Source organism: Histoplasma capsulatum, genomic scaffold, assembly GCF_000149585.1.
Source record: "Histoplasma capsulatum NAm1 scaffold_1 genomic scaffold, whole genome shotgun sequence".
In the NCBI taxonomy this organism is placed as follows: domain Eukaryota; kingdom Fungi; phylum Ascomycota; class Eurotiomycetes; order Onygenales; family Ajellomycetaceae; genus Histoplasma; species Histoplasma mississippiense.
Genome location: NW_001813982.1, coordinates 5,783,166 through 5,795,939, shown reverse-complemented (window position 1 = coordinate 5,795,939; position 12,774 = coordinate 5,783,166). Strand labels below are relative to the sequence as shown.

Here is a 12,774-nt window from a genome sequence, read left to right as displayed (position 1 = left end):
ACAAACTGTCATTCCCCATCAACAGTACTACTACACAACAAGACTGAGATAGGGAATAAATGCCAAAAAAAAAAAAACAAAAAAAAAAAAAAACAAAAATTCGAAGGATTAAATAACCCCAGTAGCCATAAAAACTTATATTATTAAATCCATATCCGCCAAGTTGAGATATCCGTTGAAAATCCGCATTTTCTTTGTGACACATAGGAAAGCAATGTGATAAGAGGAAACAACAAAAGCGAAACTCAACAAAATGGCATTAAAGGAAAAGAAGAGCAATGTTGACGTTCTAGAACATTAGAACTCGACAACATGCTCCACGCCTGTTTCGCACATTCGTGGAGGCACTTCTGATGCCAGATGTTTTAGGGGGGAATTAAGGGTATCAAAAGCGGAGGGTAAAAAAATGTTTGAACACAGTTTACCCACTTGTAACACCAGGAGCTTGGCTATAAGTTTATGGGACCCCAGGTGGGCCAGGAGGTTCAGACTGACCGGGTGGAGCTTGCCCCGTCTGTTGCTGCTGTGCCTGCTGTTGCATGGCCGCGTACCACCAAGCAATGTAGTTCTGGTAACCTCCCCATTGAGCATACGGGTCCTCCTCCGCACCAGGCTGAGGGGGATGTTGCTGAGTAAGGGGCTGTGCGGCTGTTCTGTTCTGATCCTGGTAGTCCTGGTAGTACTGCTGGCTCTGGCGCTGCTGCGGTCTTGCATATCGGTCACCATACGAGTCATCTCGTCGCTGAGGTTGTTGAGAACGAGCTTTGTATTCCTGGGTTGGGAAAGTTAATACCACTGAGTGAAATCATGCGATTCGGGATGGGTAAAATTTTCGCTACTCACTGCGCTGTCGATCTTCTCCATGATCATCCTCTTTGCCTCCTCGATCGCGCCCCTGCTCCCAACCAAAGTTACTTCCCGATCAGCATCACGGCCTACCGGTGACTGAATGTTGATTCTACAACCAGTAACGGCCTGCATTTCTTTAATTGTATCTCCACCTGCATGTATCTATTAACACTGAACGGAAGCCCCTTAATTGAAGAAGGAATCGAGGTTGTAACTGTACCTTTTCCAATAATCATCCCAACCGCATCTGGTGGAATAAACATCATATCGTTGATTTTCTCACCGCCAGGTCCACCTCCAGGCTGATCTCCTCCATATGCTGCGCGTGGTTCGCGCTGCGTTGGGTTCGCAAGCTGTCGAGTGTCACTCTCGACGATTTCGAGAATAAGATTTTTTGCTCTCTCCGTAGCATCAGGAGACCCTATCAGATTGACCGGTCGAAGCCCGTTGATGCTTTTATTCTCATTTACGATATTCACATGACATCCGCTTCGCTCTTGGAGGTCTCTAATGGTCTCGCCTCCACGGCCAATAATAAGCCCGACCGTCCGGTCAGGAACCATAATCCGCACGGCATCTTCATCGTCCTGGGCAGACTGACTGGTAGCTTTAGGTGGCATATGGCCCGGGCGGTCTGTCCGAGTGCCTGATCGGGACGCGCTGGTCTCGCTGATAATGCGCGTAATTTCCGCTTTCACATCTCCTCTCGCGACCCTGCTTCCTGTAATCTTGCAAAGTCTCACTGAACTGCTGGGATCGGCATTATCCAGAAACTGTATCCTCGTTCCAGTATCTGATTCAATTCGTCGCAAACTCTCCCCTTGGCGACCGATGATCAAGCCAACCAAACTAGACTCAACACTAATGGTTTCAACATTATCGTCCATACTGCCCGGTCTACGACCTTGGGGAGGAGGTCGGTCATCCGTCCCCCAGTACTGTCTCGGTGATGATTGGGGAGAGTATGGTTCCTGTGCCCGCCCAGCTGGACGAGGCGAGAAAGAACGATCCCGCGTATAGCCACGCTCATTCGGACCAGCGCGTCTATCAGTACGACGCTCATCGCGATATGGGTTATAATTATCACGGAAAATATCGCGTGTAATTCGTGAAGGACTTCTTTGTGGAGATTGCGAACGATGGTACGACCGTGGGTCTCGTCTTGAATCTATTCCCCGAGGAGACCCTGAGAGGGTCCCCTGATCAGCAAATGTGCAAAACGGCTCCGGGGGAAATGCTAATTATAAAACCAAAGAATATATATATATATATATATATATATATATATATATATACGCAATACCATACCTCTATTCTGATCGTGTAATATGCCTTTCTCTGCAGCAATTCCTCGCGCCTTGGCAATTGCGTCCGCAATACTCACTGAGCCGGTATTGACAGGCTTGATACCGCTGATATCTAAACTCCCGGTACTGTCGGGAGGAGGCAAAGAGTAATTGGCGACATCCGCAGATGCCGCTGAGGGATGGTAACTTCCGGAGAATGCATTTAGAGGCATGTGCCCTTGTTGAGGCGAGGATGTATGTCCAGCGACGCTCGTAGATTGGTGGGCAGCTGGCACCAGCGGTAAGAAAAGGGTAAGCAAACAGACGAGAATGGGACTGTCACTCCGACGAGGACGGTGCTAGAAATACCTAAGGCTGCCAGAATCTGGGAAATATTACGTTGGTCACCCATGGTCTCATGCGTTGATGCAGGGGTGGGCGGCGATGAAAAGGAAATACTTCGCAGGTAAGAAGGAGGATCGATTTGGCCCACCAAGTCGCGCATGGAAATAGACAAATCGATATTCGGGACCAGTAGCTCTTCGGTTGATTTCAGTGTAACTGGCCTGTCGTCCGTCCCCTTCATGCTTTTTTCTCCCTCTGAAGTTCTCGAGGATACCAAACTCAAAGGAGCTTAGCGGCCAGCGCGAGCTCCGCTTTTGTTCGTTTTTTGAGGCGTTTTCAAGTAATTCCAGCCAGACCTCCAAAGGGAAGAAAAACTAACTACAGGGGCCGGGATTTTTGAGTAGAAAATTAAATAATTACACGTATTGTGGTTAGATATGAAGGGTGACATAACTCAGAAAAATACATTTTATAACCTAAAAAAATCTTTTAGCAACTCGGCAAATACGCAAGCCGATGTAGATTAAGTTTTCAAAAAATTAAGGTTTTTGTTTAGCCTTCCGATCCCGAAAGTATTTGCATCCGAAAATTATGAACGGACGATGTACTTCTTAAGCCCACGCAAGCGCTCTTTTGCAGTCTCCAGAACGTCATCATTTTTGCACACGGCAAATCGCAGATAATCCTCAGCAATATGGGCATTCGCGTCCGTATAGAACTCTGTTGGCGGGATAGCGGCAACACCGACCTCTTGAATAAGGAACCAGGACAGTTTAAAATCGCGGGGACGGTTTGCAACATGTGGAGGAAAAAGGTAATCTTCCGGAAACTTGACGGTAGCCATGTTTGCAAGGACAAAATATCCCCCCTCTGGATCAGAATACTTTCGGGGGGAGTATCAGCACCAGGAGAGCTGAAGGTTTTGTATAGCGAGGTGTATCACAACGGAGGAAATTGGGACTCACAGGAATACCGAGCTCATCAAACACTTCGCAGAACTTGTCCATTTTTGCTCTCATTTCTGCTCTGCTCTGGTCCCAGAATCCAACTTCGTCTGCTTTCTCGAAACCAACTGCTGCAGCTGCTTGCAACGGTGCGACGCTGCTGTAACAAATTCTAGTATGTGCTGCTGCAACATACTTTATAAGATGCTCGGGGCCAATAAGGTAACCAACTCTCCAGCCGGTTGCGTAGAAATTCTTTCCCGCTGACCCGACCGTCAGCGTGAGCGCGGCAACCTTGGGAGACAAGGTAGCTATGCGCGTAAATGGGACGTAGTAAAGACGATCATAAACCTCATCAGAGAGTATTATAATGTTGTGCTTAACACAAAGCGCAGCTACTTTTTCAAGCTCCACACGCGAAAAGACTTTACCGACTGGATTATGGCTGTACATAATATTAACAACGGTCGTCAAAGAAGAGCCACTGAAATAAATTAACATACGGTGTGTTAAGAACCTAGTTAAAAGAGTCAGGTACGAAACGGATAGAAACGGTCAATATCTGGAGATGTAAGGGTCAATATCGTAAACATACAATCATTCTCGTTTTGGAGTTGATGGTTCTCTCAAGCTCGTCGAAATCTATTGTCCATTCCGCAGCCGAAGAAGTCCTCGACGCACCATCTTTGGGGGGATGTAAAGGAACAAATCTTATTGTTCCTCCCGGCATCTCAATATTGCTTATATATCTATCGAACAGTTAGTTATAGAGAGTGGCAGAGGGTGGGGGAGACGCACTGATCGAAGAACGGCTCAAAAATAATGACTTCATCTCCTTCTTCAATAAACCCCATGAAGGCACTCAACATGCCTAAAAAGCCACTTATTAGCTGTCTTTTCCTCCTCCAGTATCAGACGGGAATTTGTGGGATCGAACCCTCATTGGCACCTGTAGTGATTGCCACTTCTGTATCAGGGTTGAGTTCTCGACCAAAAAATGGCGAGTACGCGGCAGCAATAGCTTTCCTGAGCCGGGGAGAACCCTGTTTGCCGACTACTTTAGACAATTAAACCATAGAAAATTCAGGGCTAATGAATGGAGTAAAAACCTTTGTGGGCGCATATTGATTGCACTCGACCCTATCTAGGGCATCCTTTGCTGCATCGATGACAAACTTGGGGGGATTATAACCACTAGAACGAGGGTTTTTGGAGCCTCCATAAGTGTCCAATTCAAATTACAAAAATTCCCAGTGCACCCGCGCGCATACGTACAAAAACCCTTGGCCCATATTTACAATGGGTTGAACTGGTGACGCAGCCGCAGCTTCATTGACAATGGACCTGAAATTGCGTGTAAGTAAAATTGATAAATACCAAACAGACAATCCGCGGATCAGCTCTATAATACCAGACATCTTGTCTCTGCCCCGCAACACGCTTTGCTGGACGAAAAGGGTCCCGTCGTGGTTCGCTTGACGACATCCCTCTCATCGCTGTCCTAGCAATTGCAGGGAACTGCGAAGGACTTATGCTTGGGAGTGAATGTAAGGTGCGGTATGTGTATGCAGAGAGCATTGCGCGCCAGTGCGTAACATCTTCAGGCTCCTACAAGAACAGGCGGTTACTAATTCATAAAAGTATCATGAACCACGGGAGGATTGAGTCCAAGTACCAGCTTAGTCATCCATCCTTCACGTCAACGTTCTTATATCGCGCGCTTTCGATGAAGGGGCTTTGAAAGTCACAACCATCTGGTCTAACTGCCAATTACCCCAGCAGGACCGCGAGGAAATACCAATTATGGTCATATGTCCAATTTGCGACAAGTCGGTGAAACAAAACAAGATCAACGCCCACCTGGACTCTGGCTGCCAAAGCTTCGTGGACTTAGACTCAAGCCAAACCGATGGCACCTCCCAAGGGCCTCAGACGCCCATTCATGTATCATCATTTTTCCAGAACTCCGCTAGAAAGGCTGCTCCTCCTGGGACTGTATCGAAAATAGACAGCCCGGTAACATCTTCCATACCAACCCAAGGTCTCAAAGGGAAACGATCGTTCACGGACCATTGGGCCCCCGAACAAGCTCTGAACGGGCTCGGAAATGCTAAGCCGAATTTTTCGGAGGAGGACAGGAGCCGCGTGGTGAAGAGGGGCCGGACATCTAACGCCTTCGAAAATGCGGCTCCGTTGGCAGAGCGTATGCGCCCACGATCATTAGACGACATCTACGGACAAGAGCTTATCGGACCATCAGGAGTACTTCGCGGACTTATTGAACAGGACCGGGTACCAAGCATGATACTCTGGGGTGGTGCTGGAACAGGAAAGACGACTATTGCGCGCGTCATTGCAAAGATGGTCGGTAGTAGATTTGTGGAAATTAACAGCACCAACTCCGGAGTCGCGGAATGTAAAAAGCTATTTGCTGAGGCGAAAAATGAGCTAAGTTTGTCTGGGAGGAAAACAATCATTTTTTGTGACGAGATCCACCGATTTTCTAAATCACAGCAGGATGTGTTCCTCGGCCCAGTTGAGAGCGGCCAAATAACTTTGATTGGCGCTACCACTGAAAATCCTTCCTTCAAGGTCCAAAATGCTCTCTTGTCACGATGCCGGACGTTTACTCTCGCGAAGCTCACAGACGAGGATATCGTTTCGATACTTAATCGTGCACTGAAAGTCGAAGGCCCAAATTATTCTCCCTCGCCTCTAGTGGACGACGAGTTGATCAAGTATCTTGCTGCGTTCGCTGATGGGGATGCTCGGACATCCCTCAACTTATTAGAACTTGCAATGGACCTATCGCGACGTGAAGGAATGACTCGAGAGGATCTTAAAAAGTCATTAACCAGGACCCTCGTCTACGATCGCGCCGGCGACCAACATTATGACACTATATCCGCGTTTCATAAGTCCATTCGGGGCAACGACCCTGATGCCTCTCTCTATTATCTTGCACGGATGATTCAATCTGGCGAAGATCCACTGTACATCGCTCGACGCCTAATCGTGGTTGCATCCGAGGATATTGGACTAGCGGACAATTCAATGCTGTCACTTGCTACCTCTGCGTATATCGCCGTAGAAAAAATCGGCATGCCTGAAGCTCGTATCAATCTTGCTCATGCTACCGTTGCTTTGGCCTTATCTAAGAAAAGCACAAGAACATATCGAGGCCTTAACAACGCGTTAGCAGTTTTAGAGGAACCCGGAATGGCTGGTCTGCCCATACCCATACATTTACGCAATGCTCCGACAAGGTTAATGAAAGAAATGGGTTATGGGAAGGAATACAAGTATAATCCGAACTACGTTGATGGAAAAGTCGCCCAGGTCTATCTTCCTGAAAAGCTACTTGGCAAAAAATTTTTAGAAGATCGCGATCTTGGGCTTCAGGTAGATGCGGACCTTTCTGATAGCTTTGAATACCAAGGCGGTTGAACTTCGAGAAACTCCGGATATTTTGTTTGCGAACTTTGTTTATGTCCTTAGGACTGACATTTCGCAGCCCGTATCCCGCCGGACATCTCTACGCAATTCCCCATACTCTTATTAATCTGCAATGTGATTTTGCCAGTTATGGCTGAGGTAACTTCTTGCAGGGTTCTACGGCTGTCAAGTCCTCACTAGGACGCGGCCACTGGAACACAGTTCACATCTCCTACTCTATCCCATTTGTCTCCGTTCATTGACCAATAATCGCTGGGCGAACCACAAACGTATTCATCAAGCTTGACTTGGGTGGGTCTGCGCGAGGGCAAACGTCTTGCCCGCCTACGTTCGTCGCGTGTCAAAAGCCGGTGCAAGCCGCCATTGCTTCTCTCGGGAATATATTCGCCGCATGTTAGGGTATCTATTACGCTCTATTGTTTCGGCCATATTCATGTTTCAAATATTATTAACTCCTGATTCCTCAGGGGCTTGAGAACTGATAGACGTACAGTGCTTGAGTTTTATTTTTACTTTGTTGATGTTATAAAAATGTTATATCATGGAGCGCAATATGAGCAGATTCAACGGTTTTCATCCTTCGCCCTACTCCCACGCCATTTTGTCCCCCAACTTCCCTCGTGCCCTGACACCCCGTATCATACACTCCTCCCATAGCAGAGTGAGTAAATCTGGGGGCATTGTTCCTATTATATTATATCTCTTTTAAATTTTGTTCCCAATAGTGTGGCGACCCGTGATCTATGTCCGCAAAAACCCCAATCACGATGACATACCACCCAACGGTAACTAGATTGCGAGTTCGCATTCACATCCTCCTGAAGTGGACATATATATGTCATATCATCCCCCATTGGTACAACGTGGTATCTTCTTGGATACACCCACTCGGGTAAAAATCGAGACAGAACGTGCCCAGGTGGCTGCCAGGAATACATCCGGGTACAACTGTAATGGTTCCTAACCATCGCTGCGGATCTCCTGGTGAGATTCCACTAACATTCATCCTAGCTGGAAATACCATACTAACTGTCCACTATAGGACACCACACGGGCCCGAGTCTTCAATCTTCATCGCAGGATAATCGTTTGTTCTTTATAACCGTCAATCCCTCGATGAAAGCATCAATGGCTCTGTTTCTCATCAAAAGGCCCCGAGACCAAGAGGAAGAAGACAGACGACGCAAACACATGGTAAAAGAGCAAAGGGATAAAAATACTCTCTCACAACTTTTCACGTACCATGGATCATCCAACTACCGCAAAGGAGCGCTTTCTAACGAAGCCTCCTCTCGTGATCCCTTCGTACCCTGGTTAAAGGATACCATGTTCTCCCTCCTTCAGCAAACCAGCTAAGCGAATTGGCCCTACTGTCGCACAGAGAGCTGCCAGTCATCATTCCGGTGATAAGGGTTATGATTCGCTTTCGTGTGTCCGAGTCGAACATACGGATAAATAATAACTCAGACTTTGCACTAGAGCTCTTGGTCGATGTACGTTTTAAATCAAACGAGTTTACTCGCGAACTTGAGGCTGGTATTTGTGGGTCCAAGGACCGCAGATGGTTCTGAGAGCTTCGACCGTATCAATCCCCCCTTTAAACCACCAAATGCGTACACGACCTCACTTGATTAAAGACAGCAAGAAAAGTATGAAATACGCTGACCTTCGGTTGAGTTTATGCCCTTTGATTGTCTATCATTCACCAGTCCCGGCTGTGCCCGCAGTCATGCCGACATTCATCTAATAGATAAGACTAGTATACCTATCCCATTTACCTACCCATTTTCCACTTACTTCTAATGAGTTGTCTTTCTTTCTCTTCGACTACATTGGTTTTATTATTTCCCACTTACAGACCCTGCGTCTCCGCTAGGTTCTACACTACATTGCCTCCATTTCCATTAATCGTAGCACCCTTACCCATTTTCCCTTCCATGCTGCACTGTTTAACTCTTGGCCACAAAAGTTTGTGTACTATGACAAATATCGGTAATTTGGTATGTTCAGATAGGAGCACGAGTACCTGGATGTCGTTTCCTCGGTTTACTGAGTGGTGTTTCCTCATGTCTTAAAATGCATAACATTCAAGTTCCTTTGCATACTCGTATCAATTGTGTTCAGGGAACGGCCGAAAGAAGTCGCACAGAAAATAGATGGGCAGTATGCAGGAACGGAGTAAAATACCCTGATTTTAATGCATTATATACTTTATTTAATTATTACTTTACCAACTGGAAATAGATAGCACTCAAGGCTTTGTGATATCTCCGACGATGTCTTGACCACCACGTCACGTGCAATCGCGTTTCGCGCAACTTGCAGCTTGAGATGCGCAAAACCAAAAGTTCAGTTATCTTCCAGAATTCCAAAACAACATCAAAAAACCTACATCAATCAATATATTCGCCGAAGTTCCCCAAACACTCCCATTTTTCATGGTGTCTGTTCGGTCTTCAACCACCTTAAATCCTCACCGCCATCTACCAAAAGAGTAAATACCAATTAGCTCTAGATGGCCTCGTCTTCCGCACATCCTTCGTTCCCGCCGCGCTCATCCTACGTTGGTGGGAAACTACCCGACAGATCTGCTTTGAACAATAACCACCTCGCATTTGGAGCTTCAGTTCTCTCACGACGGGATCGGGGAGACTTTGCGGGAGGGGATGGCGGGCTGGCGAAATCAGCGCCCGCCCCGCCAGCACATGCACAACAAAACCCGCACCAACATCAACAACCCCATAACAACCCGCTCAACGACTTGACGGAAGAACAAAGGGAAGAAATCAACGAAGCTGTAAGCAACGAAAACTCCTACAAAATATATATATACATATAAAACTCCTCCTTGCCCGCGAAAAACCACCCCATCTCCACTCCAACCCACTAACCAGCCACACAGTTCACCCTCTTCGACCTAGACCGTGACCGCCATCTAGACTACCATGAGCTCCGCGTCGCCCTCCGCGCACTGGGCTTCACCCTCTCCAAACCTGACCTCATCTCTCTCTTAACAACCTACGGTGTCCCTCGCAATGCGCCACAATCATCGCAAGCACCGCCATCGCAACAACAGCAGCGGGCGGCCGCGGCCGCGGGGCAGCGTGGAGCCAACCAGCCAGAACAGCCCCCGCATCCATCCAGTCTCCTCATGCCCCTTTCTGCTTTCCAGACAATCACTGCGCGCAAGATCCTGGAGCGTGACCCGCGCGAGGAGATTCTCAGAGCCTTCGAGCTGTTTGATGAAGGGGGAAAGGGGTTTATTGATCTGGAGGACTTGAGGCGCGTGGCGAGGGAGCTGGGGGAGACGGGCTTGGAGGAAGAGGAGCTGAGGGCTATGATTGAGGAGTTTGATTTGGAAGGAGTTGGAGGGGTGACGAGGGAGGGGTTTGTGGGGATTTGTTTGCAGTGACCATATTTATTTTTCCTTTCTATTCTTGGAGGGTGGGTTTTACGCCCGGTTGGATGTTATGTTTCTATTGTTAGGTTCTTCGTTCATCTACTTTTCGCCTTTTGTTTGCGTCTTGTATGGTTTTGGATGGGGAGTTTATGCCTTGTCTTGGTCCTCTTTTTATTTATTCAATTTTTATCGTATCTGTTTTGGCATGTCCGCCCCTAGCGTTTACTTTACCTGCCATTCCTCCCACGTCCTTCCTCTGATACGTTGGTTTGCTTGTGTGTTGTTTATATATCGCCCCGGCCCTACCTATCTCATATCGGAACCCCCCCCCTTTTCTCTCTACTTTATAATTATACATCCATCGCAAAGCTTCTTCATCTCTACCGTAGTAAATAGGAGCCGGGCAATATCTGGCGCATTGGCAGGTACTAATTATGGTTATTATCATGCCACAGGCGTAGTCTAGAAAAATATATACACATCCATTTGTTGGCACCGGCAATACACGCGGCTGCGAATAAAAGAACTACTCGAATGAGGAACCAAGAAACAGGAGCATGTTAGAAGAGGATAGATGGTTGAAGTTGAAGACGCACGAAGAGGCAAAAAAGAAGAAGAAGAAGAAGAAGAAGGCAAGGAAAGAGAAGACCGATTGGCACCCAATAAATACCAAAGAGCTAGAAGAGTACCGTTTTGGAAGTTTCAATTTTATTGTTTCACGCCATACCACTGTGAATTGTAGATTGAACACACAGTGTTATACCAAAGAAATTAAATGACTGAATGAATGAATGAACAGATGAATAGCAATCTACATTCCTTCCAAAACGACCCTGGAGACTGGCATAGTTATATTGTTGGCATTGCCGTTATCAAGCCTGTGGGACTATATCCATGAGATAGCTGGTGCACTCCACAGCCCCTGTTAACTACTAACTTTGACAAAATCAACACATATATTTATATATATGACCGCCTTAACGGCGCATTTCTCTTTCTTGAATCCAACCATGTCCATCCAAACGGGTACTTCCAAAACAAACAAACAAAAAAACAAAAAGCATAAACGAAACGAACGCAGAACAACAGCAGAAATGTTGAATGGAAAAGAGAATAAAAATAAAAACAAAGACGAAAAAGGAAAAACTCTGGATTTTTCAAAATGCACGTGCTACGATGCTTGTTACAAATATGTGATGTGAAAACAGGTATTCATATCATGCGCCCGTGTGAACATAAAACGGGTTCGTGGTGGAAAAAAACAAAAAGAAAAGAATATAAAACAGACGGAGAAACGGTGTTGACGATATCCAAACCGGGTATGCATATATATATATGAGTCGGCATCCCTTAAAGACAAATAAAAAAGGATTAAAACAAAAATCTTACAACTGTCATGCATATCGAACTGACGGCATTCTTCCCCGGGCTGCTGCAGTACTTCCGTATGCTGGCGGAGGGAAGGGCGGGTCGATAGGACCCCCTGGGCCGTAGCCTTGCTGCGGTGGGTATGACATGAGAGGGTCTGCCGGTTGTTGTCCTCTCCATCCCGAAAGCCCAGGTGGTGGCGGGGAAAAAACTGCTCCTTGCGTCATTGGGGCCATCGACTTGGGGCGTCGACGTGTTCGACATCGTCTTACTATACAGCTTAGGATTGAAAGGAGGAGCAGACCGCCAATACCGGCTGCAAGACCGATAACGAGGCTTCTATTGTTGTCGATCCAGGACTTGACTTCTCTTCCAAACGACGAGCCTTCGCAGACGCCCTAGAAAAGAAGAGAACCTGGTTAGTACGTATGCAGAAGTGGAGGAGCGAGGTCCCGGATGATAGCACTTACGTTTTTACACCGCCCACCAGCAGTACAGGGGGTTCCATCAAGGAAGTTCTGGTTGAGTGACGAGCAGGTGTTAGGGGGTAGGGATGGTGACGAACACGTCAAGGTGCACGTCCGGTCATCGCAAGAGTACGTGTCGTTGCCGCCGAGCAGACTACCCATCAACATTTGGCATTGGCGGTCTCTGCTCGTGCATTGTCCACTGGCACAGGCGAGACCGTTCCCACATGACTCTCCATCCGGTTTGTTTTTGTCCGGAGGGCAATTAGGGGACTTGCCAGTACACTTTTCCTCAGGATCACAAGGGCCAGTGCTAGCCCTGCAAACACTCTCGCTGGATTTATACTGGCAATTTTCGCAGCATTCCTCGTTTGAATCGTCGCAGACCGCATTAGCTTTAAACTTGCATGTTCGGGCATCGCAGCAAGGGTTGCCTCTGCATGAAGCTTCTCCCCCGCAATCGCAGTCCTCGCCTTCCTCCACGATCCCGTTCCCACACTGGCTTCCGGTGATGGTCACCACGCCGCGGTTATTCACGAGACAGTCCGACCGCACGCTATTTCGTCCCATGCCCGAACAAATGTTGCCGACGGTACAGGGTGAGAATTGCGTGATTCCGCGGCAAGGAGGTGGGGTTCATGATGAATCTTCCATTTGCA

General features: G+C 47.3%; 5 protein-coding genes across 5 annotated transcripts; 2 read left to right on the top strand and 3 right to left on the bottom strand.

Moving 5' to 3' along the window:
• Nucleotides 1-457: 457 nt before the first annotated feature.
• On the bottom strand, nucleotides 458-2,721 carry HCAG_01656 (predicted protein; the record flags this gene model as incomplete). The annotated part of the gene is made up of 5 exons (XM_001544559.1): nucleotides 458-772; nucleotides 844-1,001; nucleotides 1,070-2,017; nucleotides 2,158-2,424; nucleotides 2,505-2,721. The coding sequence occupies 5 exons, from the start codon at nucleotides 2,719-2,721 to the stop codon at nucleotides 458-460; spliced, it is 1,905 nt and encodes a 634-aa protein (XP_001544609.1).
• A 348-nt stretch (nucleotides 2,722-3,069) lies between these two features.
• HCAG_01655 (hypothetical protein) lies at nucleotides 3,070-4,909 on the bottom strand (the record flags this gene model as incomplete). The annotated part of the gene is made up of 8 exons (XM_001544558.1): nucleotides 3,070-3,363; nucleotides 3,446-3,849; nucleotides 4,016-4,173; nucleotides 4,223-4,295; nucleotides 4,362-4,467; nucleotides 4,534-4,618; nucleotides 4,700-4,768; nucleotides 4,836-4,909. 8 exons carry the CDS (start codon nucleotides 4,907-4,909, stop codon nucleotides 3,070-3,072), a joined length of 1,263 nt encoding a protein of 420 aa, XP_001544608.1.
• A 318-nt stretch (nucleotides 4,910-5,227) lies between these two features.
• Nucleotides 5,228-6,871, top strand: HCAG_01654 (conserved hypothetical protein; the record flags this gene model as incomplete). Its single annotated transcript, XM_001544557.1, has 1 exon — nucleotides 5,228-6,871. The coding sequence occupies one exon, from the start codon at nucleotides 5,228-5,230 to the stop codon at nucleotides 6,869-6,871; it is 1,644 nt and encodes a 547-aa protein (XP_001544607.1).
• Nucleotides 6,872-9,395: 2,524 nt separating this feature from the next.
• HCAG_01653 (conserved hypothetical protein) lies at nucleotides 9,396-10,292 on the top strand (the record flags this gene model as incomplete). Its single annotated transcript, XM_001544556.1, has 2 exons — nucleotides 9,396-9,677; nucleotides 9,783-10,292. The coding sequence occupies 2 exons, from the start codon at nucleotides 9,396-9,398 to the stop codon at nucleotides 10,290-10,292; spliced, it is 792 nt and encodes a 263-aa protein (XP_001544606.1).
• A 1,382-nt stretch (nucleotides 10,293-11,674) lies between these two features.
• On the bottom strand, nucleotides 11,675-12,685 carry HCAG_01652 (predicted protein; the record flags this gene model as incomplete). Its single annotated transcript, XM_001544555.1, has 2 exons — nucleotides 11,675-12,046; nucleotides 12,119-12,685. The coding sequence occupies 2 exons, from the start codon at nucleotides 12,683-12,685 to the stop codon at nucleotides 11,675-11,677; spliced, it is 939 nt and encodes a 312-aa protein (XP_001544605.1).
• Between the last annotated feature and the right edge of the window lie 89 nt (nucleotides 12,686-12,774).